A 23,185-nucleotide genomic window follows, 5' to 3' on the forward strand; every position below is an offset into this window, starting at 1 on the left:
TCAAATCAGATTGGACTTTTTTTTTTTTTTTTTTTTTTTTTTTTTTTTTTTTTTTTTCAATGTCAACAATTGTTTATTGTTTGTAACTGGCAGCATTGCATATTCATTTTATTTTATTTTATTTTATTTTTTCTTTTATTTTTGTTTCTTTTCCTGTATTAAAGTATGAATATTCCAAAGAAAATACCTTCAACTGAAGACCAACAACAAATTCTTGAGAAATTAAAAGAATCACTTGGAAATAACAATAGAGAGTTTTCTGATAATGTAATTTATACTATCACATTGATTTTAAAGAGTATTAACAAATTTGTTTCATAGTTATTAATTCAATTTTTAGAAGCTAATATATGGAATATCGTAAAGTTCAAAATAGATATACATCTAACCCTTTAGACTCATCTATTTTTTTTTTTTTATTATAGAATGACGCGAAACAACAATTCATGGATACAATTATTTGGCGTGATAACAATCATATCAATCGTATACCTATTGCTACAAAATATAATAATGTGCCTGTATTAATTGCTTGTAGAGGTTATCAATACATTGATGATACTAACTTTACTGTACAACCTGGATTATCTGAGAGCGTCGTTAGAACTGTTAATTGCATTGGTGGTGATTGTTTTCATAAATTTGATAAAGAAGGTCATCCCATTTTAATCGATCGAACTGTAAAATTGAAACAGAACAATAGATTATACATACATGAACGATATTCAATTTCTTTCTTTATACATATCTATCTATCTATAGGGCTATCATAATACAAAGGAAATGGGAAATAACGTGACTTCAAAAGAAATAACAAATTATCAAATTGCAGTTAATGAATTCTTAAATCGAGTCATTATGCCTGAAGCATGTGAGAGAGCAGGAAAGGCAATTCATAGCGAAACAGTCATTTTTGATTGCACACACATGAGTTTATGGCGTAAAGTAAATGAACTCATTTCTATTATTTTATATTTATTATTGTAATCATCCCTCTTACCTCACATTCTATTTATGCATTCATACAGAATTTCATATGAATGCTTTATATCATCTGAAAGCAATTGCAGAGATTGTCCAGCACTATTATCCAGAGACTCTACATCGTTTATTTATTGTTAATGCTCCATCAGCTTTTACTGTCATGTTTAAGGTCATAAAACATTGGTTAAATCCTCGAGTAAGTTTATATAAAAAGAAAGAGAAATCCATATTTTTTTTTAATAAATATTCTTCTTTTTTTTTTTTTTTTTTTTTTTTTTTTTTTTTTTTTTTAAATCGCTATTAGACTTTGGAAAAAATACATGTTTTGGGAAGTGATTTTCAATCGGTATTATTAAATTATATTGACGCTGATAGTTTGCCAAGCTTTTTGGGAGGTACCTGTAAATGTGAACATATGCCTGGAGGCTGTGTTTCCATAATTCCTAGAAAATCGAGTGAAATATTTGTAGCTACTGAAACAAATGAAAAGGTTCCTACTGTTTATAATTCAAGTATCATGGAAGCAGCTTTATCAAATGATTCATTATGTTCACTTATTAAATAATATTGCCAACAGTTATCTTTTTTTTTTATTATTATTATGGATCCCCCAGTTATGATTAACAGAATTTATTTATTAAAATAAAATAGAAATGACTAATGATCACATAGCCTCTTTTTTTTTCATGCTGTATTGCTCTAGCCAGTTCCAACAACAACAGCAAAAATAAAAGAGAAATAGGGTAATAAAAGCCTCTTAGGGGTCGAGAAAAAAAAAAGGGGGGAGGCAAAAGAAAAAATCAGGAACAATATGAGTATACTAGTCTATTTCGAGGACAACTGATATATCAGTTCGACGGAAGGAAGCTGGCTAAAAAAAAAAAGAAAAAAAAAAGGAAAGCAGATCAACGACAGTGAATGGCATATTAAGTCGACAGTGTATAAAGAGACATTTGATAAAATGTTCACTGAGTAGAGTTATCATATGGAGGATGATAAAGATACGACCGAGAAATAGCGCCAAGAAGCTAACCAAGACGTCAACAAAGAATACAGCAATTACGCTCAGTGTAGGATCATTGATAACTCCTCCCCCCCAAAGGATTGGATCCTATTTCAAAGAAGGATAGCAAGCTGAGATCAATTTGGAATTGATATCACTATAAAGACAAGCAAAACTATCTTGTAAAAAAAATTGTTTGTCAGGTCTGATTCATTGAGATTTTTAATTTATAAAAGCTAACAACAATAAGGAATACTGGTAGATGTACTAATAAATAAACTATAAGAAGATATAACGAAGATAAAGTTTAACAACAGTTAATAAAGGGGGAGGAGGAAAGAAGGTAAGTTATATATATATATATATATAATATAACTGTCGTTTCTTTTACCCGCTTTCTTGAAACGACGGTAGGGCAATACTTCTTGCATTTGTTTTTGTTTTTCCAATCACATCATTACTTCAGGAACATTTATGTATATGACTTTCTTGTTTTCTTTATGTTCGACATATTGACGAAGCAGCTTGAAAGTATAATAATCTAGGGTATTTAATACTGGAGTACACTAATCTCTAATTACAGTTTTTTTTACGCTCTGAATTCAGATGATTTTATTTTATTGTTATGTGCATGATAGACTTGTTATAACTCAAAATTGTTGTGATGGTTGTTTTACAGCTGAAGCTAGCGTATCGTTATTCACTTTTTTATAATATTACTATCGCTTTCCTTCACCTCTTCTTCCACTTTTCTTCCTTTATTTATTCCTTTATTTATTCCTTTATTTTTTTTTTTTACCTCCTTGTGTCTCTTACAAGGGAGGTTCTTTTTTTCTTTTTTTCTAAAGATCAAAAGAAAACGATTGGAAACCAATAAAATGTTAGATTGAGTTTAAAATAGTATAATTTTCTACTATTCTTCTTTTATGTACTACTACTACTACTACTACTACTACTACTACCACTTGACACCATAATAACATGATGTTTAAACAACAAGCTCTAACAAAAGGGCTGGTTATTGTATCATTTATTACCTTTATATCAATTGCTTCGATACTATTAAATTCATTTCGAACATCAGTGAATAATAATGATGTCGCTGCTGCTACTGCTGATTTAGGATCAGTAATAGAAGATTATGTTGATGCTTTACCAAATTATAGAAAGGGTCGATCCTTGAAATGTCTCGGTAATACAGCTACTAGAGATGACATTGTGATGACAAAAAAAGAATGGGCACAATGTCTTGATCCCGGTCTTATACCTGAATATTATCTTTCTATTGTTGTTGTGACTCGTATGGATAACTATGCAGGGTAATAAATTAAAAAAATGTCTGCACCCTAAAATAAGACTCATAATATGAAATATAGCAACCAACATCATCGCTTTCAAAATTTCATTGATAGTGCTTACTTACTAGCTGAACACTCTGAACAAAAAATTGAATTACTAATTATTGAATGGAATCCACCACCCAATAAGAGAAGAATACTAGATAGTTTTGTAAATTAAATGAATACATTTAAAGGGGAAAAAAATAGCTTATTATTTTTTTATCTTTTTAATAGAGATTTCGTAGATCAAAATATTTGAATTATCGTATCATTACTGTTTCGAATAGAATTCATCAAATATTACCTAATAAAGGTCATGCTCCTTTACATGAATTTGAAGGTAAAAATGTTGGTATTCGATTTGCTCGTGGAGAATATATTGTCTGTACAAACCAAGGTAATTTATCCTTTTTTTTTTTCATATGAATTATACATACTTATATACATAAATATATAGATGATATCTGGTCTCATAATTTTATAAATGCTATAAAATCTCGAGTTTTTAAAAATGAAACTATTTATACGCAATTTCAAAGTAGACACAACATGTAAGTCATTTATAACGTATATAATATGTATGTATGTATGTATGTATATTATGTGTGTTAATGCTTACTTATTATATATACAGTCATGAAAATTTACCACCTAGCATTGTCAAGTTGGAACCATTCCCAGATGATACAACTTTATTTGAAGCTTGTAAATTAGCTGATCAAGATTGGGGGAATTATCAACTGCCCCCTTCTGTCCCTATTTCGAATATAAATTCAAATAATTATTGGTATTATGGAGATCAAGCAGGTGATTTTACATTGGCACATAGAGATACCTGGAAAGCATGTCGTGGTTATCGTGAAACAGGAGGTGTTGCTTGGATGGATATTGAATTCATCTTGACAGCAGTGGGCACATTTGACATGGCGCTTGTCTATAGTGGTGATTCATTTTCATGTCATCAAGAGCATCCTAATGAGTGGGAAAAGACACCAGAGAGACATACAGAGACCTTGAATGCTACAACTATAGAAGATATATTACATAAAAGAATTGCTTTTTATAATGAAGAAGGAAAATGGGGGCTACAGAATATTGATATCTGGGAAGAAGGACTCAGCTGCTTTGACTTTCAAGGAGGGCTTTGTTGGTAATTGAAACTTTAGGGGAAGGAAGAAGAAATGTGTTGTTCATCCTATTCTATCTATTATTAATAATAATAATAATTAAAAAAAAATAATTTTCTAATATATACATATATAGATAGATATAGCCTATTTTCTTCTATATGAACCAAATTAATCTTTTAAATCCAATAACAATAAGGAAATCTTTAAGGAAGTTTAACAATTATAATATATTAAAATAGACTCTTCCTTCCCTCCTTTTATACGTATATTTATATATAATAATAATAGAAAATCTATTTTGACAAAAATTGGGAAATAATGGAATTATAAAGAGTTTATAGTTTTCTAAACAGTCCAACAAATCCAAACAAATAAGAAATCAGTATATTTACTATCTAATATAATGAAAGTGTATTATTAGGTAAAAAAAAAAAAAAACTAAACCCTGAAAATAGGGAAAACAGGGTTCAAGGGTCCATGTTTCGGATAAATGTTTTCAGAGTATTTGTGTAAAAAAAAAAAAAAATACTTACAACGGATCAAAAAGGAAAACAATAGTGTTCCTTAAAATAATATTTTGATTTATTTTATTTTATTTTTTCCACTATCAGGTTAAATAGCAGAATAATAAAAAGACAAAGAACATTTTATAAAAATATATTCAAGTTGAATCATATTACATAATATTGTGAATTCATTTTATTTACTATTTTTTTATTAGTACCACGTTATTAAACTCTATAATGCAGATTTTAGGCAGAAATCTAAATATGAATTTTAGATTAGATTTAAAAAAAAAAAGAAAACAAAGAAAAATAAAATAAAATAAATCAATCTTTATTTGATTAAATACCTGTTTTTTTCTTTCCATACAAGGTAATCCGTCCGAACGAGTTTTAATCCAAGACAATAAATAAATAAATACATTTATTATTTTTATTATTAAAACAAAACATATACATTATTAGTAAACAATATTCCCACATTCAATGTAGAAGATTAAAGTTTTAAATTCTAATTCGTGCAGATTTAGAGTGGATTCAAATAACACTCTTGTTCGGGATTCGCAATTTAACCAGCCAATAAAATTGAGTTATTTTAATGTAATGATTGAGGAAAAATTTACTACAAAAAGAAGAAGAAAATAGTAGCTTGAGGTGACACTTTGTAATCTAGTTTTTATTCATCAAATAAAGAAAATATAGCAAAAAAAAAAAATCAAGTATAATTGATTTGCTTTAAATAAATATTTTGTTGTACTTTATAATGTTGTTTGGCGGAATTATTATTATTTAGTAGTAGTAGTAGTAGTAAAAGTAGTAATAATGTTGGTAGAATTAGTGGCGTCAATGATAATAATTTTTTTTTTTTTTTTTTTTTTTTTTTTTTGTATGTTTATAATTATGTATTTAAACAACAGCAGCAACAGATAATAACCTCTCTTTTTTTTTCATTATTTTATTTTATTACTTTTCTTTTTTCCTTTTCGTTTTCCATTTCTTTACGTAATGACAGAATCAACTCATACTAATCATGATGTAGAAGCAAAATATCCTTCTCATACAATAGCTTCATCTTATCCTCCTATTCCAATTTATGCTGCACCAACTATAGCCAATCCAGGTCCTTTAGGTTTAAGCTCTTTTGCTTTAACTACTTTTGTTTTATCACTTCATAATGCGGGTGCTGGTGTTCCTGCTAATGGACCTAGTAATGTAGTTGTAGGCCTTGCTTTATTTTATGGCGGTCTTGTACAGGTAATAATCAATCTCTCCCTTTCTATATATATATGCATATTTGATTTGTACATGTATATACTCATGTTTGATTTTATTTAGCTTTTAGCTGGTATGTGGGAATTCAAGACAGGTAATACCTTTGGTGCTACTGCTTTCTCTAGTTATGGTGGATTTTGGCTTTCCTTTGCAGTCATCTTTATTCCTGGATTTAATATTTTAAAATCTTATGGTGATGATAGTCATACATTAGATCAATCTTTAGGCATTTATTTATTATCTTGGGCTATCTTTACTGGTCTTATGTTAATCGCTTCTCATCGCTCAAGTGTAGGCTTAGTCAGTCTCTTTTTCTTTCTCTTTATTACGTTTGTCTTATTAGCTGCTGCCAAGTTTAACAATAGCCTTACTACTCAAATTGCAGGTGGTGCATTTGGTGTGATCACTGCTGTTATTGCATGGTATAATGCCCTTTCTGGTCTATTAACAAAGGATTCATCTTATTTCCTTTTACCAGTGGGTCGTCTTAATTAAAGTAAGAAAGAAAGAAAGAAAAAGAGCTTCATCTCCTTCTCCCTTCTTAAATTGCTGTATGCATATCATACTACTTATTTCCTGTATCATATTATCATTTACTATTATTATTTCTTATTATTATAGACTTCCCTTTTCCTTCAAATATATATATATGTATGTATGTGTATTTTTATTAGGCTAAAACATTTTATTATTCATAATAAAACAATACCTACTTTTCTTATCTCTTTAAAATTTAATGACAGGTCAAAATAATGATAGCTGAGTTTGTAATTAAAATAAAAAAAAATTTTTTTTTTCTTATTACTACTACTACTACTACTACATAGTAAAATTTGTAGACAAAATAGTAATAGAATATCAATTCCGCGGTTGTCATTAATAACAACATAACTCGGGTCCCTTCTTTCCCCCACACGTTTACGCAACACTAAAAAAACAAAAAAAAAGTATACAGCTACGACGCGTAATATTATTATATCTTGGTAGTTGTTTATCTCTTCTCTATAGCAGTATACATGTATATACACGCTTATTATTATTATACACATTAACATTGATGTCTTGTTTTATGTAATAATGATTAATCGTGGGAAAGAGAGTCTTTTTTTTTTCCTTAAAAAAAAAAAAAGAGAAATTATTTAAATTTGGGCATACTTTATCTTAAATAAAAATTTCCTATTTTAGTTAATATGATAGCATGATAGAAACTACATGAGGATTCTTTTTTTAACGATTATGTTTCACTTCATCAAAGCTTAGAATTGATGATTTATAATCGTTATTCTGATTCTTCATCATCCGCAGCAAAAAAGTGTTCTATAACAAACTCTACAAATTCTTCTTCCCATGATTCGTTATCTTCAGCTAAACTTCTAAATAATGCTCCATTACCACCACGTCTAATCCAAACACGAAGAATCTTCATTGCATCTTCTTTTTTACCTTCTATCTCTGCCCATTCTTCTAGAGCCCATTCACTCATAGCCCAACCAAGATAACCACTTGTTAATACTTCTTTATCTATTTCTACTGCATGTTTGAAATAAAAAACTGCATTCTTTAATAATTGAAGTCGATTACGTTCTGCTACTGGTAAATCTAAACGTGCCCTAAATAAGCTTAGATCGCCCATCTTGTTTAAAATACGGAGATTTTTAGGTTCAATTAATAAAGCAGCTTGAAATGACTTTGTGGCTGAGGCATATAATTGCCATACTTCCTTTCCATCTTTTTCTGGCACTAAAGGCAAATGCTTTTTATGTGCTACTTCGGCAATAGCTTGACTATAGGATATAAAGATATCACCGCGATCACATAATGCTTCTACATTGCGAGAATCATAATTATCAATAATCTCATTCAATTTCTCAATTGATTTCTCATATAATGCACTATCAACTGTATTTGAGGCTATAAAAGAACGATCAGCCATAGCTGCATACATGGCTGACTCTTTCAAATTGATTTGGATTCGTGCATTCTTTCTCCTTTTTTCTTCTTCAGGATCATCATCATTATTCTTTTCCAATGCAGTAGAGGATGCCTTCGTATACCATTTTTCCGCTAACGCTAATTTGGCTTTAGCTCGACTAAATAAATCCATAGATGCTGGGAAAGAAGCCAATATAGAGGCCATGGTTGACATGGTTTCAACAGTAGCTAAAAGTGTCTCGATAAGTGAATATGGGGTAGTGGGTTCTATCTTTGTTACTGTAGTAAACTCTTGTCGTAATGGTTCTTCTTTAATTTGACTTTCTTTCCCTTCTTCTTCTTCTTCTTCCTTTTCTTCTTCTTCTTCTTTTTTGTCTGTAAAAGTATCATTTAATTCTAGATATTCTTTTTCTTGTAAATTATACACATTATCAAATATGGAAATAGCTTCTTGTAAAGACATGGCTGAAATACGATAGGCATCATCTATTTCAGTTGTGTCTTGAAGAAGTTCTGATTTTTGATGAAGTGCTTGTGCTAAATTGAATTGTGCATCTGTTTTATTTGTTTCCAAATCTAAAGCCTTTCTAAACTTTTCAATCGACTGATCTATTTTTTCTAGTTTTTCTTCTGGTGTAGCATGTGAAGGCAAAAAATCGACCAACAAGAACAAGACTCTTCCCCTAAATACATGTATGTATTAGAATAAATCAAATAAATCTGTGTATGTATATACTTACCAGTTATAAACACAGTCAGCATCTTTATCATTCAAACTAAACGCTTTTCCATACATGTCTGCTGCTCTTTCATAATTACGTTGAGCTCTATCTCCTGTCTTATAACGTTCTCCTTGTTCTTCAAATTGAATGGCCTCTAACAAGATTATAACAATTAAAATTATTTGACATGTCTAAAAAAAAAAAAAAAATGGGATCTTTTTTGTTTTGTTTATTTATTGGAGATTACCTTCCATAAACTCATCGAATGTTTCGGGTTCCTTCTTCTTTTTTGAAGATGTTTTGGGCTTTTGAGATCTTTTTGGATTGAATTTTCCCATTAATGTTTCTATATAATCAAGTATTTGATAGAACAAAAAAAAAAAAAAAATCAATTTTTTTTTTCTCACTCTGCTGTTCTTTAATTATTTTCGAGATAGTTTTGACAGTTACTGCTTATTTTTGTTTTTTTTTGCCAGTAAATGAAAGAATTGAAGCAATTGTAGAAGGTAGCTACTGTAGTAGGCGTATATGCCTAGAATGTTATACAATCCTCTCTCTTTCTTTTTTTTTTCTTTCTTTCGATAATAAAGATAAATAAGACTTTCATTATTATTAGTCAAATTAGGTAATAATGCATGTCTTGAAAGAGACTTGGAATTAATTTTTCTTTTTTTTTTTTTTTTTTTTTTTTTTTTTTTTTTAGGATAGTATAAAGTTTCCTGATCATTGTTATTAAGTTGAATTTAAAACTATGATTAGTAAAAAATATGACCTAATTCACATGGAATAAATAACATATGAAGTAATATATTTCGTTATGAACATTATTATTTTTCTAATAGAATGTTGTGGTTTAAAAAAAAAAAATTATAATATAATCACGCTTTGTACGACTATTTTGTTACAAGGAAAATACCAGAAATACAAAACTTTATCAAGTCATAACAAAAATATAAGAAAGTAGGAGTTTTTTTTTCTCCTGTTTATGAAGAAGGTATAAACAGCAACTTAATGCACAAATAGCCTATGTTTATATAATTTGATGTTAAGAATACAAAAAAAAAAAAAAAAAAAAAAAAAAGGCATGAATAAAATCTAGAAAGCAATACAAGATTTATTGTTAGAACTGACAAAGGTAGAGAATTCTAGAGTGATTATTTCTATTGTCTAAAGTATTTTAGAAATATAACTCATCAATAACGGTGGACATAAAGTCTATCTGTATTAACACAGCTCATTCATTGATAAGATTGTTCATAGCTATAGGGAGTATCTCACTCCAGGAAAATGCACTTTTGCTCTACTCTTTATCAGTTAATGGATCAATTTCTAAGTCTGTGTTATATTAACAGCAAAATATGAGTAATAATATATCAGTAACAGATGTTCTCAAGTATTTTGCTTGCTATTATAAAAAGGTTTTATTCAAAAAAGCTTAAAGAAAATTCATGTATATTCTATTCAAGATAAAATCATATTCATTTAATATAAATACCAGACTTCCTCTTTTATAAGTGACAAGCTATTGTGTGCCGTATTCTCGGTTTTCCCTGATTCATTTAACTAAATATCCAACCTTTTTTTTTTCAAATTAACAGGGATGACATGGGAAAGTAAAGAGGAAATAGGAAACCAAATACTAGGACTAACAGAAATCATTGAGTCTATAGACCATTTTTACTCATATGTATGATATGATTAGCCTACCCTAAATTATACTTCATAAAATATATCTTATCTTACAATTATACAAAAATAAACACTTATATGTCATTATCTCTAACATTTGAAATGATTGTCAAAATGAAAGTACTTGCAATGACTATTGTTATAACAGATAAAGCGGAACACTTTTATTTTTCTTTATCTCTTTTAGTCAGGAAGGTAATTGAGTAAATGGAGAGGTGAACCAACTCTATTTAACAGTAATGTATAATAGTAGAATGAAACATTAGCGCAGAGTCAAGCTATAATATAGAAAAGTGTGATGCAGATTCATAATAAGCTTCTCGGCCATTCTTGTCAAGAAAATTTATCATATTGCCCAATAATTCAACAATATTCTTATTATTATATCTATTTTACTGATATTTGTTATTAAGAGCTTTTTTTTTTTCCTTTATCTCTCTTTCCTCATAAAAATAAGTTTTCTTAGAGTAATTCGAATTTTCCTTGATTTGAAAAGATAGCAGCAGTCAACATAATGATCATTGTTCCTTTTTTTTTTTTTTTTTTTTTTTTTTTTTTTTGCAAACTTCCTTGATTTTGACTGCTAACCAATGCGTATAACTAATGAAAAGATTAAAGAAACAAACTTCGTCAGCAAAATACAATCCCCTTCAAAATCTGTCACTATTTGCTTAAAAGTTTATTAACGAATTTTTTTTTCAATTTTTAATTCTTTATCTACCACATTATTTGTCACAAAAATAATTGTCCTTCATAATTTTGGTTTTATCATTTAGTCTATTTTAGATTCTATTACTATTTCCTAGATTTTATTCATGCGTTATATTGTTTACATCAAATTATATAAACATAGATTGTTTGTGTCTTTGAAAAAAAAAGTCTTTTATATAAATTGATGCCTTCTTCATAAACTGGGAAAAAAAAAAAGAAAACTCTCCCTTCTTTCTCATATTTTTGCCGCCCTGATTTTTCTTAATTTGCTAATAAAAATTTTCTCATTTATTTTGGAAATAGTTTATTTTTGAAGATCGAAAAAAAAGCTACTAAACAATAATAACTCCGCAAACACAAAAAAATTTTATTTGAAACTTGTAAAACTTGGAGTTTTCTATTTGTTTGATTAAACCAGGAAAAATCCAAATACTTTAAATGAAACAATAATGGATTCCTCAAAACAAGATTATTATACAATCACGTAAAAAAAGGAGTCTATAAAGCTTAAATATAAATAAGTAAATAAATAAACAAATAAATAAATAAATAGATAAACAGGTAAACAGACATGTATATGTGTTGTTTAAATAATTAATATACCTATAGCAGTAATATATAATCTTCTTCTTTATCGTGCTTATTTCATGTTTTGTTTTCAAATGGAATATTAAGAAAAAAAAGAAAATGAGTACCCTATTAGTTACATGTGACTAGTTTACAGAAATTTTTGCATGTAATTGGTTAGATATTACGATACGTCTAACTTTTAGGGTACACATAGCATAATAAGTACCTTTAATACATCAAAAAAATAACAGAAAACAAAAATTTTTACATCATATATAAATATACCCTTCATATTCTGTTTCTCAATCTTTTATTTTATTTTATCACAATCTTTGATATATATATTCATATATAATAAAATATGGCTTCTAAACTCTTTACGTCAAGAATCTTTATTTTATTATTACTGCTGACAATCTTTTTGATCCCAACTATTTATGCACAAGAACACACTCATGAAGGTATAATAGCCGAAACCCACTCCTCTCCCCCCCCCACGCAAGTTAATAATGATTTAACTTTTTTATTATTTATTAAGGAAATAATACAGTGCATCATCCAGCTGATGACCATGATCATACTCATGAAGCTGCTACCTTAGGTAAACCAAATACTTTAATTTTATTTACCAATATATAATAGAATACTCAATATCGTTATATATATATACATATATAGTTCCCTCTAACAATGCGACTACCATGATAGAAAATGAGCACGATCATGAGCACGATCATGAACATGACCATGAACACGACCATGCACACGACCATGAACACGATCATGAACACACTCTTGAAAACACTCTTGAACATAATCATGTAGGTGAAGCAGCCTCAGCTGAAGAAGGCGGGCATGGTGGGCATAGCCATTCACATGGGTTAAGCTGTGAAGTAGAGCCAATTAATGGTTATAATATGCCTTTAAGAATTGGTTCCGTATTTATTATTATGGGTACTTCTGCTGTTGGTAATATTAAAAAAAAAAAAAGAAAAAGAAATTCCCTCTTTATTCATCTTAAATCTTATATATTCTTTTTTTTTTTTTTTTTTTTTTTTTTTTTTTTTTAGGTATTTTCGCTCCTATCCTTCTCTATCGTGTAAGCCCTTATCAAGAGGGATCTATCCGTGATTGGACATTGACAGCTGGTAAATTCTTTGGCACAGGTGTGATTATTGCTACTGCATTTATCCATATGCTTCCTGAAGCACTTGAGCGTTTTGATTCTGAATGTATTGGTGAAGGCTGGCACTCTTATCATGCATTTGGTGGAGTGTTTTGTATGCTTGCTTCCTTCTTCCTTCAAATTGTCGAATTAGCAGCTATCTCTAACTTGGATGCTATTGCAAGAAAGAACGCAGAGAATGCCAAGATCATGGCAGTTAGCCATACGAGTACGATGAAGGGGACCCATGCTGAAGAATTAGCAGACCATACATTGAACGAGAAGCATCTTGCTATGTCCCCTCAAAGTGAACTTAGCCACGTTGAAAAGAACCCTTATGAACATAATCATTTAGGTATCAACGAGGATGGTCACGTTCATTCTGCTGGTTTCCTTGAACATGAACAATCCATTCGTAACATTGGTACCTTCATTTTAGAATTTGGTATTGTGATGCATTCAATCATCATCGGCATCACTCTTGGAACATCCGATAATAGCTCCTTTATAACATTACTGGTCGCCTTGGTCTTCCATCAATTCTTTGAAGGGATCGCATTGGGCACACGTGTCAACGATCTTAAATGCAAAAGTTGGAAGAAACCTGTGTTGATGGGTATCGTCTTCATCTGTATGACGCCTATAGGTGTTGCTATCGGTATCGCTATTCGTTCCTCTATTAACCCCCCTGCTGCTATCTTGGCTCAAGCTATCTTGGATTCTCTTTCGGCTGGTATCCTATTATACAGCGCCTATGTCTCTCTCATGAGTATTGAAATCAATCATAATATTGGCTTCCGTAGATCATCTTTAACTCGTAAGATTTTCTGCTTTATGTGTATGTATATCGGTGCTGCCCTTATGTCTGTCCTTGGTATTTGGGCATAATTAAATACAATACAATATTGTAACCATATATTATATATATATGCTATATCTTCACATACATTACTATATCATTGTTATTATACTACGAGTTATTTATTTATATATATGTATACATGTATATATTTATATATATTTTTTTTTCTTCTTTCTTTTTGTCTATTATGTATATTGACTTAACACATAGAATTTGAACATTATGTATTACTACTCTACTATCATTATACTGCATCACTACCATTTACATTTTATGTTTATAATAAAATTAATTTTTCTTTTATAAAATATGTATTTATTTACAATGTTATTTTTTTTTTTTTTTTTTTTTTTTTTTTTTTTTTTTTAAAAAAAAAACATAAACAATAGCAGGTGATTATATAAAAAGTTAAGCATATATACATAAAGCATCAATATAGTATTAGAAAATAGCTGTAAAAAAAAAAAAAGATATCCCCACTTTCTTTTTCCATTTATACAATAGTATATGATTACTTTCAATATAATATTATCCAGCCACTATGAAGGTGTAGATCTACTTGAATCAGGTTTACTTGAGAATGTAGGTGCTTTTGGTATCAATGTCATGGATGCAATCACATTTGGGTTGATAGCAATACTCTTTGTACAATTATTTGTCTTATAGATACCAACTAGTCTATCCGCCAATTCAAACATATTGTTTCTTAAACTAATAATGACAAATTGAGCATCTTTTGTACGTTCAGCAATATAATTTGCTACAATTGAAACATTACGGAAATCTAAAGCTGCATCAATTTCATCCATTACATATAGAGGTGTAGGCTTGAAATGATGCAAAGCAAAGACAAGAGCTAAAGAACTAAGCGTCTTTTTTTTATTTTTTTACCGTATATGTTATTAGTATTAATTTTATAAAATCTAATTATATGTATATAAATGTGCGTTTTACCTTTTCACCACCTGATAAATTAGAAATGTTTTTCCAACTCTTCTTTGGAGGCATAACACTAAAGACTATGCCTTCAGAGAACGGATCCAGACTGTCGACTAATTCAAGTTCAGCATTTCCGCCCATCGTAATCATCTAAATATGTGCATAAGAATATGTGTGTGTGTGTTTTTTTTTTACTCTTAATTTATAACACTGGCTTAAGGGAAGTAGAAAAAGTTACCTGATACATTTCTTTTAGCTTTTGAGAGATAATATTGAAACCACTCATAAATTCATCTAAACGTTTTTTGCGTAAAACTTCTACTTCATTTTTGACATTATCTCGTTTAGAAGTTACTTGATCAAGGTCTTCTTTTCTTTGATTGTATTCTTTTCGACGACGACGATATTCTTCAAGTACAGATAAGTTGGGCTTGGCATTTTGGACAAAAGCTATTTTAAACCATTAGATGAAATACATGGTTATATCTTGGTATTTATAATACTTACTTTCAATTTCAGCAATCTCCAATTTAATAACCTGTTTAGATTTCATTAACTCTTGTAGCTTATCACCAGTATAAATAGGCAATATAAGCTCTTCATCAGACTCTTCATCAATACGTTGTAGTTCTAATTTTGATCTTTGCTCTCTCCAATAATTAGCCTTTTTCTCATTATCAGATAACGTCTTTTTATAATCTTCAAGTTGACTCTTTATATCCACTTCTGATTGACGCAATTTATTAATATTATTTGCTTTTTCGTCTAGTCCCTTTTTAACGTCTTCCATCTTTGACTTCTTTTCTTCCATATTCTAATTTTATTAATGTCAACAAGATATGAAAGAACAAGAAATAAATACTCAAAAAAAAAGGTTACCTTTTTTGCCTCATCTACTTTTTTTACAATTTTTGACATTTCTTCTTCAAATTGCTTTATTTCATCATTTAATTCTTTGAGGTTTTGCTCGTATTTTTCACTTTCTTTTTCAAACTTTACAATAGATGATTCATATTTAGATACATCTTTTTCAGCTTTAGCTTTAGCAACCATATTTTTGGTTATTCGATTATTCAAGTTATCAATTCGTTTTCGAACATCATTTACACATATCTTCTGTAGACGTAGGTCCATACCGCCTGCATCCATAATTTCTTCATGCAAAGAATTAATGATTTCCTGTATTTCATCTGTTTTCTCTTTTAATTCAACCATCTCTGTCTGAAGTTGTGATATCTCAGACTCTATTTCAGCTTGATGTTTAACATCAGCAGGACTTGGCTTTGTTTGCATTCTAATTTGTATATAATGAATTTTAGTTTAATTCTAAGAAAGAAAGAAAGGAAAAAAACAGAAAGTTTACCCCAATTCCACTAATCTTTTCTTTTCATCTTCAAGTTGAGTCTCTAAACTTGTAATATCCATTTGTAATTTTTCAAGTGCTAATTCAAGCTTAGGTAAATGCTCTTTTTTACGTCGAAGAGCTGTTTCAGTTGCACGTTTTTCATCGACTACATTTCTGTACTCTCTTTCAAGGTTGTCTCTTTCATGTTCAAGCTCTGCAACTGTCTCAGCATTCACACCATCATCTTTAAAAGTAGAACTCATTGCACCACGTAATAAACGATTACCACCACCTGTCATCGCACCTGATCTTTCAATCAGTTTACCATCCATCGTAACCACTCTCCATCGTTTATGTCCAAACGCAATTTTATTTGCTTGTTTTAAATTTTCTGCCACAAGAGTATCTTGAAGGACACTATAGAAGGCAGGTCTAAATTTTTTATCCTTGGGTTCAATTAAATCAAATAAACGAGGTACATTCTCTGGTGTTTCAATTGCATCCATATCTTGATGATGAAGTTCATTTAAAACCGTAAAGACAGCACGTCCCAAATTATTTTTTCGCAAATACTCAATACATGCCTGTGCTGCCTCTACAGTTTCTACTACAATATTATCAAGTGCAGGACAAGCAGTTGAAATAGCTATGTCATAACGATCATCAATGACACCTAAACTGCCTAATCGATCATAAATGCCCTCAATACGTCCAGTATCACGCATACGCAATATACTATCTAAAACTTTGCCTCGACTCTGTGATTGTTGCATAGATGCTCTTGCTTCATCCGCCTTCTGACGTGCATTATTCATATCTGTACGTTTCTCTGCTTCTTTTGTAACTAAAGTGCTCAAGAAGCTTTCCAGCTCCTTTATTTCTATCTTGGATTCTTTAACTTTCTTGGGTAAATTTTTAACTTCCTTTTTCTTTTGTGTCATGGATTCTTCAAGTTTTGATATCTGTTCTTTAGCTTCTTCAACAGCTTTCTCACCTGCTGTAATTCGTTCTGCCAAAAGTTCGCTTTCAGATTTTTTAACATCGATTGCCTTTTGCTTTTCATTCATCTTTTCTGTCCAAGGAGCTAGTTTCTTTTGATGTTCTTCAATTTGAGCTAAATATTTATCTGTCTTGCCTTTTAACTCCTGATTAATTTCCTCCAGTTTCTTTTCTTCTTCCTTTAGTTGTTTCTCAAGATTCATTAGCTCTTCCTTTCGTTTCTTTAATTCTTCCGCATTCTTTTTAATCGCTTCTTGAGCACCAATACGGGCCTCACGATCTGCTTCTAAAGTAGCCTTGCCCTTTTCTTGCTTATTTACTAAATGATCTCTACGCTCACGAATCTCAACTTGATCTTTTTCAACTTTGGCTTGATAAGACAGCATTTTATTCGTTTCAGCTTCAATTACATTATACTCTTTCACAATTTCTTGATAAAGAGAACTCATTTCCATCTTTTCCTTTTCTAGTTCCTTAAATCTTTCTGCCTCTTCTTCCATTTTTTTATTTAATTCTTCAATAGCCAATTCAGCTACTGTTGTATTTTCAATAGCTTCATTGCAATAAATTTGATAGAGTTCATTTCTTCTTCGGGCCAATTGATTTTCATTTTCTAAATAATTTTCAGCCTCTGCCTTTTTATCTTCCATACTATCCATCTCACGACTCACGTATTTCACACGACTCAATTTTTCAGCACGTTCCTCATTCAAGACTTCAAGTCGAGCACTGGCCTCCTCAATAGGTTCTTTATATTTTGATGTCCCAATAATATCTTCCAAATATTCTAATAAACCATCATCGCTACCATCTTTTGCCTTTGGCTTCATTAATGCAATTGATTCTACTTCACCTTGCAAAATCAAGAAACGTTTATGATCCAAATCAATACCTCTTGCTTTTAACAAAGTTGTAACCTCTGTAAAACTACTCGTTTTGCCGTTAATCATATATTTACTAGAATTATTTTTGAAAGCTTGACGAGCAACGATAAGAGTTGAATTGGGTACTATAGTGAATTCATTAGGTGTATTGCCATCCATGATTTCTTGAAAATGAATTTCAACTGAACAACTTGTGCAGTTAGGATGTTTTGCTGAACTGTGAATGAGTTCTGAAAGTTTCCCTTGTCTCATCTTACTTGCTCGATAACCAAATACAAAAAGTAAAGCATCAATAACATTAGATTTTCCTGAACCATTAGGACCCACAACTAGATCAAATAAAAAAAAAAAAAAAAAAAAGTTAATTATCAATTTTTTTTTTTAAAATATAAAAATAAATATACTACTGTACTAGCACTAAAAGACTACAATAAAGAAACTATTAGTCAATGAAAATTGACGCATGATTAATAAATGTACCTTGTGAAAGGGTCCTATGACTTGTCTACCAGCATAAGATTTAAAATCATTTAAAACCATTTTTTTCATGACAAGTCTTGGTTCCTTTTTCTGTAAATTAGAAACTTCTTCAAATTGATCTGTACTATTAACAGGTATATTTTTCAAAGGGGCAAATGAAACTCTACGATCTGATTTATTAGAAGATTGACTTGAGGTTTCTACGGTTTGAATGGATGAATTATTAGTTTGATTAGATAATTTTAGAGTTTGATTTAAAGATGGATCATTCTGCTGACTTGATTGATCATTTTGATTATTTTGACTCGATGTTTGTGCCTTAGGAATGGATGATTGTATATTTTGACTATTTGAATTTATATTTTCTTGTTCATTTTGATCTCCATCTTTAATTTTAGTAAGTCTCTTTTTCTTAGTTGGTGGTCTTTCCATTTTATATTATTTTATTATTATTATTATTAAAAAAAAAAAAAAAATGGATAACAGTTAGTAGAATTCAAGGCGCGATTGTTGCTCATTTTTTTTTTAAAATACGCGTCACTCTAAGTTTAATTATTTTGGAATTTCCAAAAAAGGCATTTCTTTGTTGTTTACTTTGTTGAATATGCATATATGTAAATAAACAATTCATGTATCACTTATTTTTCTCTTTTTCTCTCCTTCTCTCTTTCTTTCTTTTATCTTTTTTTTTTAATTGTAAATAAATAATGACAGCAGAAACAGAGCAGATATTTTCAAATAACTTTTGGGTATATTCAACACGATATAATGAATGATGTATATATCATTTAATCCCATGTATATGATAGGGTTTAAAAGATGAAGGTTTTCATATATTAACAGCCAAAATGAATAGTACTAAAAAGACATATGATGAAATTAAAAGCTTTTATAATATAAGGTAGTATATCTGATTCAGTTTAGTTTTTTTTTCTCTTTTACCATTTTATTCAATAATAATAATAAATAAGAGCTTCACTTCATGAAGAGTTTGGACGCAAGTTAATGAAACATGCAAAAACAGGAATGGGCCGCGAAGAATCTGGGTAAGCCAATTTTAAGATATAAAATGTGTGTATGTGTGTATGTGTTTTTTTTTGTATATATTTATATTAATCAACTGAATAGTACGCTACGCGCTTTACTTATCTCTGCTCATCAAGAAATGGAATGGACAGCACAAGCACATTTGAATTTAGCACAAAAGTTAAAAACTAAATTGGAAGTGGATTTGGATAATTTCATTCTCGAGCAGAAAGATAAAAGAAAATTAACTCAAGCCAATGTAGAAAAAGCACATAGATATAAGCAATCAAGTGAAACTTATTTGGCCAAAGCAAAAGAAAAGTATGAATCAGATTGTGCAAAACTAGTTACATTACAGTCGCAAATTGGAAATGTATCTGGTCGTGAAGCTGAAAGGATTCGACAAAGAATTGAAAGAACTCAACATGAAATTAAAATTCAAGGTAAAAAAAAAAAAAAAGTTAAAAATGTTAACTTTGCAACTTATTCTAACACACGTTTTAGAGCAAGAATATAAAAATGCTTGTATTAAAGTATCAGAAGCTACTGAATCATGGAATAAAGCTTGGAAAATGGCTTGTGACGTAGGTATACACTAACAGTAGTTATTATTAAAACAGATGATAATATATATCTTTTATATATATAGACTTATCAACTTATGGAGAAAAAGAGATTAGAATTCCTTCATCATAGTTTTGCTATGTATATCAACGTTCTTTCATCTGCTACAAGCCAAGATCAAGAGGTAAAAATATCAACTTTTAGATTATTTTATTTTTGACTAACAGTTTTTTCCCCCTCCCCACCATTATTCCTTTAAAAAGTCATATGAACGCTTTTGGAAATCTTTGGATCAATATGATGCAGTAAAGGATATGCAAACATTTATAAATGAAAAAGGAACAGGGTCTAAAATTCCTGAGCCAGAAATATTTGTTGATTACATGGATGATCCTGCAAAGACCTTTCAACAGCATACAATTGCCAATTTCCCAGTTCCAGCTGAACTTGCTACAACTCCTGTTATGACTGAACAGGTATCATCAAAGCCAGAGCTCACGATTAGAAACCCATCTATACCACCTGAAAGTGAAGAAGAAACAAAGATGGAAGGAGAGAAAACAAAGGAAAAATTAATTTCCGATCATGAGCAACCTTCTGTACCTAGTAAAAGTGCGTCTGTACGTCGAAAATCTATTCTTCGAAATATCGCTAAACCTTTACCTTCCATTTCAGCTCCTTTACTTCGACAACAAAAAAAGTCTCCTCCTTCACCTATAAAAGAAATGAATGTAGAGCAAAGTTCACCTTTACCACCGCCACCTGCACTTGTAGTTCCTGAAATATCATGTGAATCTACTACTGATTCCTCAGATGAAGAAGATAATAGCAAATCAACTGGAAAGAATCAAAATCAGGAAAAGGATGATAATATCACTATTGATCCTCGGGCAAAGGTTGTTTTTGCTATTGGAAATAATATGTTTGATTTAGGTCACCTTGATTTAGATGACAAAAATTTAGATAATGATAAATTGTCAGATAATGCAACAAAAAATAACAGGATGAGAAGCTCTGGGTTATTAAGTAGAAGTACGACAACTAGGAGACGTCAACCCTCTGCTGATTTAGAAGCAGCATGCAACTTTTCTTATCAAAGTCTACTAGAAGAATTAGGCATATACGATAATAAGGATAAAAAAAAGAATGATGATACAAAAAATAATTCTCAACAAAAGACCAAACCCATTACTACTACTACTGCTGCTGCTACTACTACTACCACTAAACTATCGAAGCGCAGAAATAGTAAAATTGTTCCTGCTGAATTACAGCAGCAGAAGCAGCAACAGCAGCAACAGCAGCAACAGCAGCAACAGCAGCAACAGCAGCAACAGCAGCAACAGCAAAAGCAGCAACAGCAACAACCTATAATGGTAACTGATAACACAGCCAATATATATCCATACTCTAATTCAACAAGTCATCCTTTAAATAACAATGATCCTTATATCCATGCACGCCATCAACAACAATATTATCACCCATATACAAATACCCCTCATCACTACGTATCAGTCAACAGAATCAATAATTATTGTCCTCCAATAAATATCCCCCCTAGTAATAAGCCAATCCTATTTTGGGGTAACGTATATATGAAAAAAAATATTCATATATGTATATACATATATACATGTATATATTCTCAAATAGGAAAATATATATATAATTTTTTGTTTTTCTCTAACATATACAATAGTTTTAACATTAAGAGATTGGTTTAGTGGTAAGCCTGATGAACTTCAATTTTCAAAAGGGACATGGTTAGCAGTAACGGAGGCAAGAGTAGATGGATGGTATTTTGCTGTTAAATTTAATCCAAGAATAAATCACCTCACAAATGAACAAGGTTATGTCGCCCAAAACATGGTCCAGGTTTATAGTTAGGAATATACATGTTTATAAATAAAAATATTATTGTAGTACGATATGCATTTTGCATAGATACAGTGTTACATATCTATGCTATTTCCATGTCATTATTATCTAACTTCAATTGTTGCTATGGAAAAAAAAGAAATAGTAAAAAAAAAAGTCAGTTCTTCCATTGGATCCAACAATAAAAAAAAATATTACCCCATATTAATGCACATAAAAGAAAAAAAAAACCCTCGTCGCAAAAAAAAAAAAGAAGAACTATATAAATATTACTTTTTCTATTTTGTTTTGCTTGCTTTTTTTTTCTTTGCTTTTTTTTTTTATTTTATTTTAATATAAATATGCTCTTCTCAAAAGTAATACTTTCCGTTTTAGCCCTTGCAGGTGTTTGTTCTGCTAGTGACCGTTTTAAAATTCGTCAGCCCACTTCCTCGAGAACATTAGGCTTTAAATATGAAAAGGAGCCTATTTTCGGAGGCAAATGCAAAGAAACATATGATAAATATCTGAAGGTTCAAAGTGGGACTGATAAAGGTGTTCATTTCAAGTTAACCAACTGTAACGATGAAGGCTATTGTCATTTATATATTACTGATGGTGACTATAAGGGTTATTGTCTTAGCGGTCACGATAGACCAGAATCACAAAGCTGTACTGGTTACGATAATAAGATTTTCAAGTTGAATTCTGATTTCTCTATCACGACTACAGGTGGTAAATATTTGGGCGTTGGTGATGAGCACACAGATGCATGTGGTGATTTTGAATATGCTAAACTTGGCGATGAAAAATATCATTGGTTAATTGACTATGATGAAAATATGGACCTTGACTATGATGTTGAAAACGAAGAAGACTATGATAAATATTATTATTATCACCCCAGAGGTGGTCAAAGAATCTTTCATCATTGTCATGAATAGTAAATAAAATAAAATCAATAATGACGTAAAATAACATTTTAAGTATATTATTATGCAGCTTATTGCTTGTCTTTTTTTGTAAAAAAAAAAAAAAAAAAAAAAAAAAAACAATGATGCACACTAAATGTGTATGTAAAAATAGTGTCCGGACCGGAAACTATCATTTTCTTTTTTTTCTTTTTTCTTTTTTATTTTTTTGCATGAATAAATTTTATTTACCGCACATACTCTACAAACTTCTTCGGAGGAAAAGAGCCACCA

At 30.0% G+C, this 23,185-nt stretch overlaps 10 protein-coding genes across 10 annotated transcripts; 7 read left to right on the forward strand and 3 right to left on the reverse strand.

The window, feature by feature from the left end:
• The first annotated feature begins 46 nt into the window (after window positions 1-46).
• Window positions 47-886, forward strand: BX663DRAFT_307156 (uncharacterized protein). Its single transcript, XM_051522050.1, has 3 exons — window positions 47-267; window positions 322-360; window positions 426-886. Exons 1-3 carry the CDS (start codon window positions 166-168, stop codon window positions 771-773), a joined length of 489 nt encoding a protein of 162 aa, XP_051384971.1. The 5' UTR covers window positions 47-165; the 3' UTR covers window positions 774-886.
• A 150-nt stretch (window positions 887-1,036) lies between these two features.
• BX663DRAFT_430086 (CRAL-TRIO domain-containing protein) lies at window positions 1,037-1,549 on the forward strand (the record flags this gene model as incomplete). Its single annotated transcript, XM_051522780.1, has 2 exons — window positions 1,037-1,180; window positions 1,289-1,549. The coding sequence occupies 2 exons, from the start codon at window positions 1,037-1,039 to the stop codon at window positions 1,547-1,549; spliced, it is 405 nt and encodes a 134-aa protein (XP_051384972.1).
• A 1,659-nt stretch (window positions 1,550-3,208) lies between these two features.
• BX663DRAFT_529903 (uncharacterized protein) lies at window positions 3,209-4,481 on the forward strand (the record flags this gene model as incomplete). The annotated part of the gene is made up of 5 exons (XM_051530281.1): window positions 3,209-3,306; window positions 3,364-3,496; window positions 3,562-3,724; window positions 3,785-3,878; window positions 3,962-4,481. The coding sequence occupies 5 exons, from the start codon at window positions 3,209-3,211 to the stop codon at window positions 4,479-4,481; spliced, it is 1,008 nt and encodes a 335-aa protein (XP_051384973.1).
• Window positions 4,482-5,899: 1,418 nt separating this feature from the next.
• Window positions 5,900-6,964, forward strand: BX663DRAFT_501278 (GPR1/FUN34/yaaH family-domain-containing protein). Its single transcript, XM_051526461.1, has 2 exons — window positions 5,900-6,214; window positions 6,296-6,964. The coding sequence occupies exons 1-2, from the start codon at window positions 5,966-5,968 to the stop codon at window positions 6,725-6,727; spliced, it is 681 nt and encodes a 226-aa protein (XP_051384974.1). The 5' UTR covers window positions 5,900-5,965; the 3' UTR covers window positions 6,728-6,964.
• Window positions 6,826-7,355, reverse strand: BX663DRAFT_307230 (uncharacterized protein). Its single transcript, XM_051522051.1, has one exon. The coding sequence runs from the start codon at window positions 7,285-7,287 to the stop codon at window positions 6,925-6,927; it is 363 nt and encodes a 120-aa protein (XP_051384975.1). The 5' UTR covers window positions 7,288-7,355; the 3' UTR covers window positions 6,826-6,924.
• Window positions 7,356-7,376: 21 nt separating this feature from the next.
• On the reverse strand, window positions 7,377-9,253 carry BX663DRAFT_501281 (uncharacterized protein). Its single transcript, XM_051526462.1, has 3 exons — window positions 9,134-9,253; window positions 8,905-9,040; window positions 7,377-8,847 (listed from the first exon to the last, which is right to left on the reverse strand). Exons 1-3 carry the CDS (start codon window positions 9,222-9,224, stop codon window positions 7,512-7,514), a joined length of 1,563 nt encoding a protein of 520 aa, XP_051384976.1. The 5' UTR covers window positions 9,225-9,253; the 3' UTR covers window positions 7,377-7,511.
• Window positions 9,254-12,174: 2,921 nt separating this feature from the next.
• Window positions 12,175-14,248, forward strand: BX663DRAFT_559243 (ZIP zinc transporter-domain-containing protein). Its single transcript, XM_051531840.1, has 4 exons — window positions 12,175-12,317; window positions 12,395-12,457; window positions 12,535-12,825; window positions 12,927-14,248. Exons 1-4 carry the CDS (start codon window positions 12,218-12,220, stop codon window positions 13,907-13,909), a joined length of 1,437 nt encoding a protein of 478 aa, XP_051384977.1. The 5' UTR covers window positions 12,175-12,217; the 3' UTR covers window positions 13,910-14,248.
• Window positions 14,249-14,497: 249 nt separating this feature from the next.
• BX663DRAFT_401012 (RecF/RecN/SMC) lies at window positions 14,498-14,710 on the reverse strand (the record flags this gene model as incomplete). Its single annotated transcript, XM_051522213.1, has 1 exon — window positions 14,498-14,710. A coding segment is annotated over one exon (213 nt), but the record flags the coding sequence as incomplete, so codon positions are not given.
• Window positions 14,711-19,141: 4,431 nt separating this feature from the next.
• BX663DRAFT_450382 (uncharacterized protein) lies at window positions 19,142-22,251 on the forward strand. Its single transcript, XM_051523743.1, has 12 exons — window positions 19,142-19,279; window positions 19,340-19,431; window positions 19,502-19,576; window positions 19,659-19,999; window positions 20,061-20,140; window positions 20,206-20,304; window positions 20,384-20,581; window positions 20,666-20,820; window positions 20,863-21,368; window positions 21,513-21,707; window positions 21,823-22,125; window positions 22,200-22,251. Exons 1-11 carry the CDS (start codon window positions 19,238-19,240, stop codon window positions 22,008-22,010), a joined length of 1,971 nt encoding a protein of 656 aa, XP_051384979.1. The 5' UTR covers window positions 19,142-19,237; the 3' UTR covers window positions 22,011-22,125; window positions 22,200-22,251.
• A 24-nt stretch (window positions 22,252-22,275) lies between these two features.
• On the forward strand, window positions 22,276-23,011 carry BX663DRAFT_501295 (uncharacterized protein). Its single transcript, XM_051526463.1, has one exon. It carries the CDS (start codon window positions 22,343-22,345, stop codon window positions 22,922-22,924), a length of 582 nt encoding a protein of 193 aa, XP_051384980.1. The 5' UTR covers window positions 22,276-22,342; the 3' UTR covers window positions 22,925-23,011.
• The last annotated feature ends 174 nt before the right edge of the window (window positions 23,012-23,185 follow it).

The sequence above is a fragment of the Cokeromyces recurvatus genome (genome assembly GCF_025118155.1).
Source record: "Cokeromyces recurvatus strain NRRL 2243 chromosome Unknown BX663scaffold_6, whole genome shotgun sequence".
Classification (NCBI taxonomy): domain Eukaryota; kingdom Fungi; phylum Mucoromycota; class Mucoromycetes; order Mucorales; family Mucoraceae; genus Cokeromyces; species Cokeromyces recurvatus.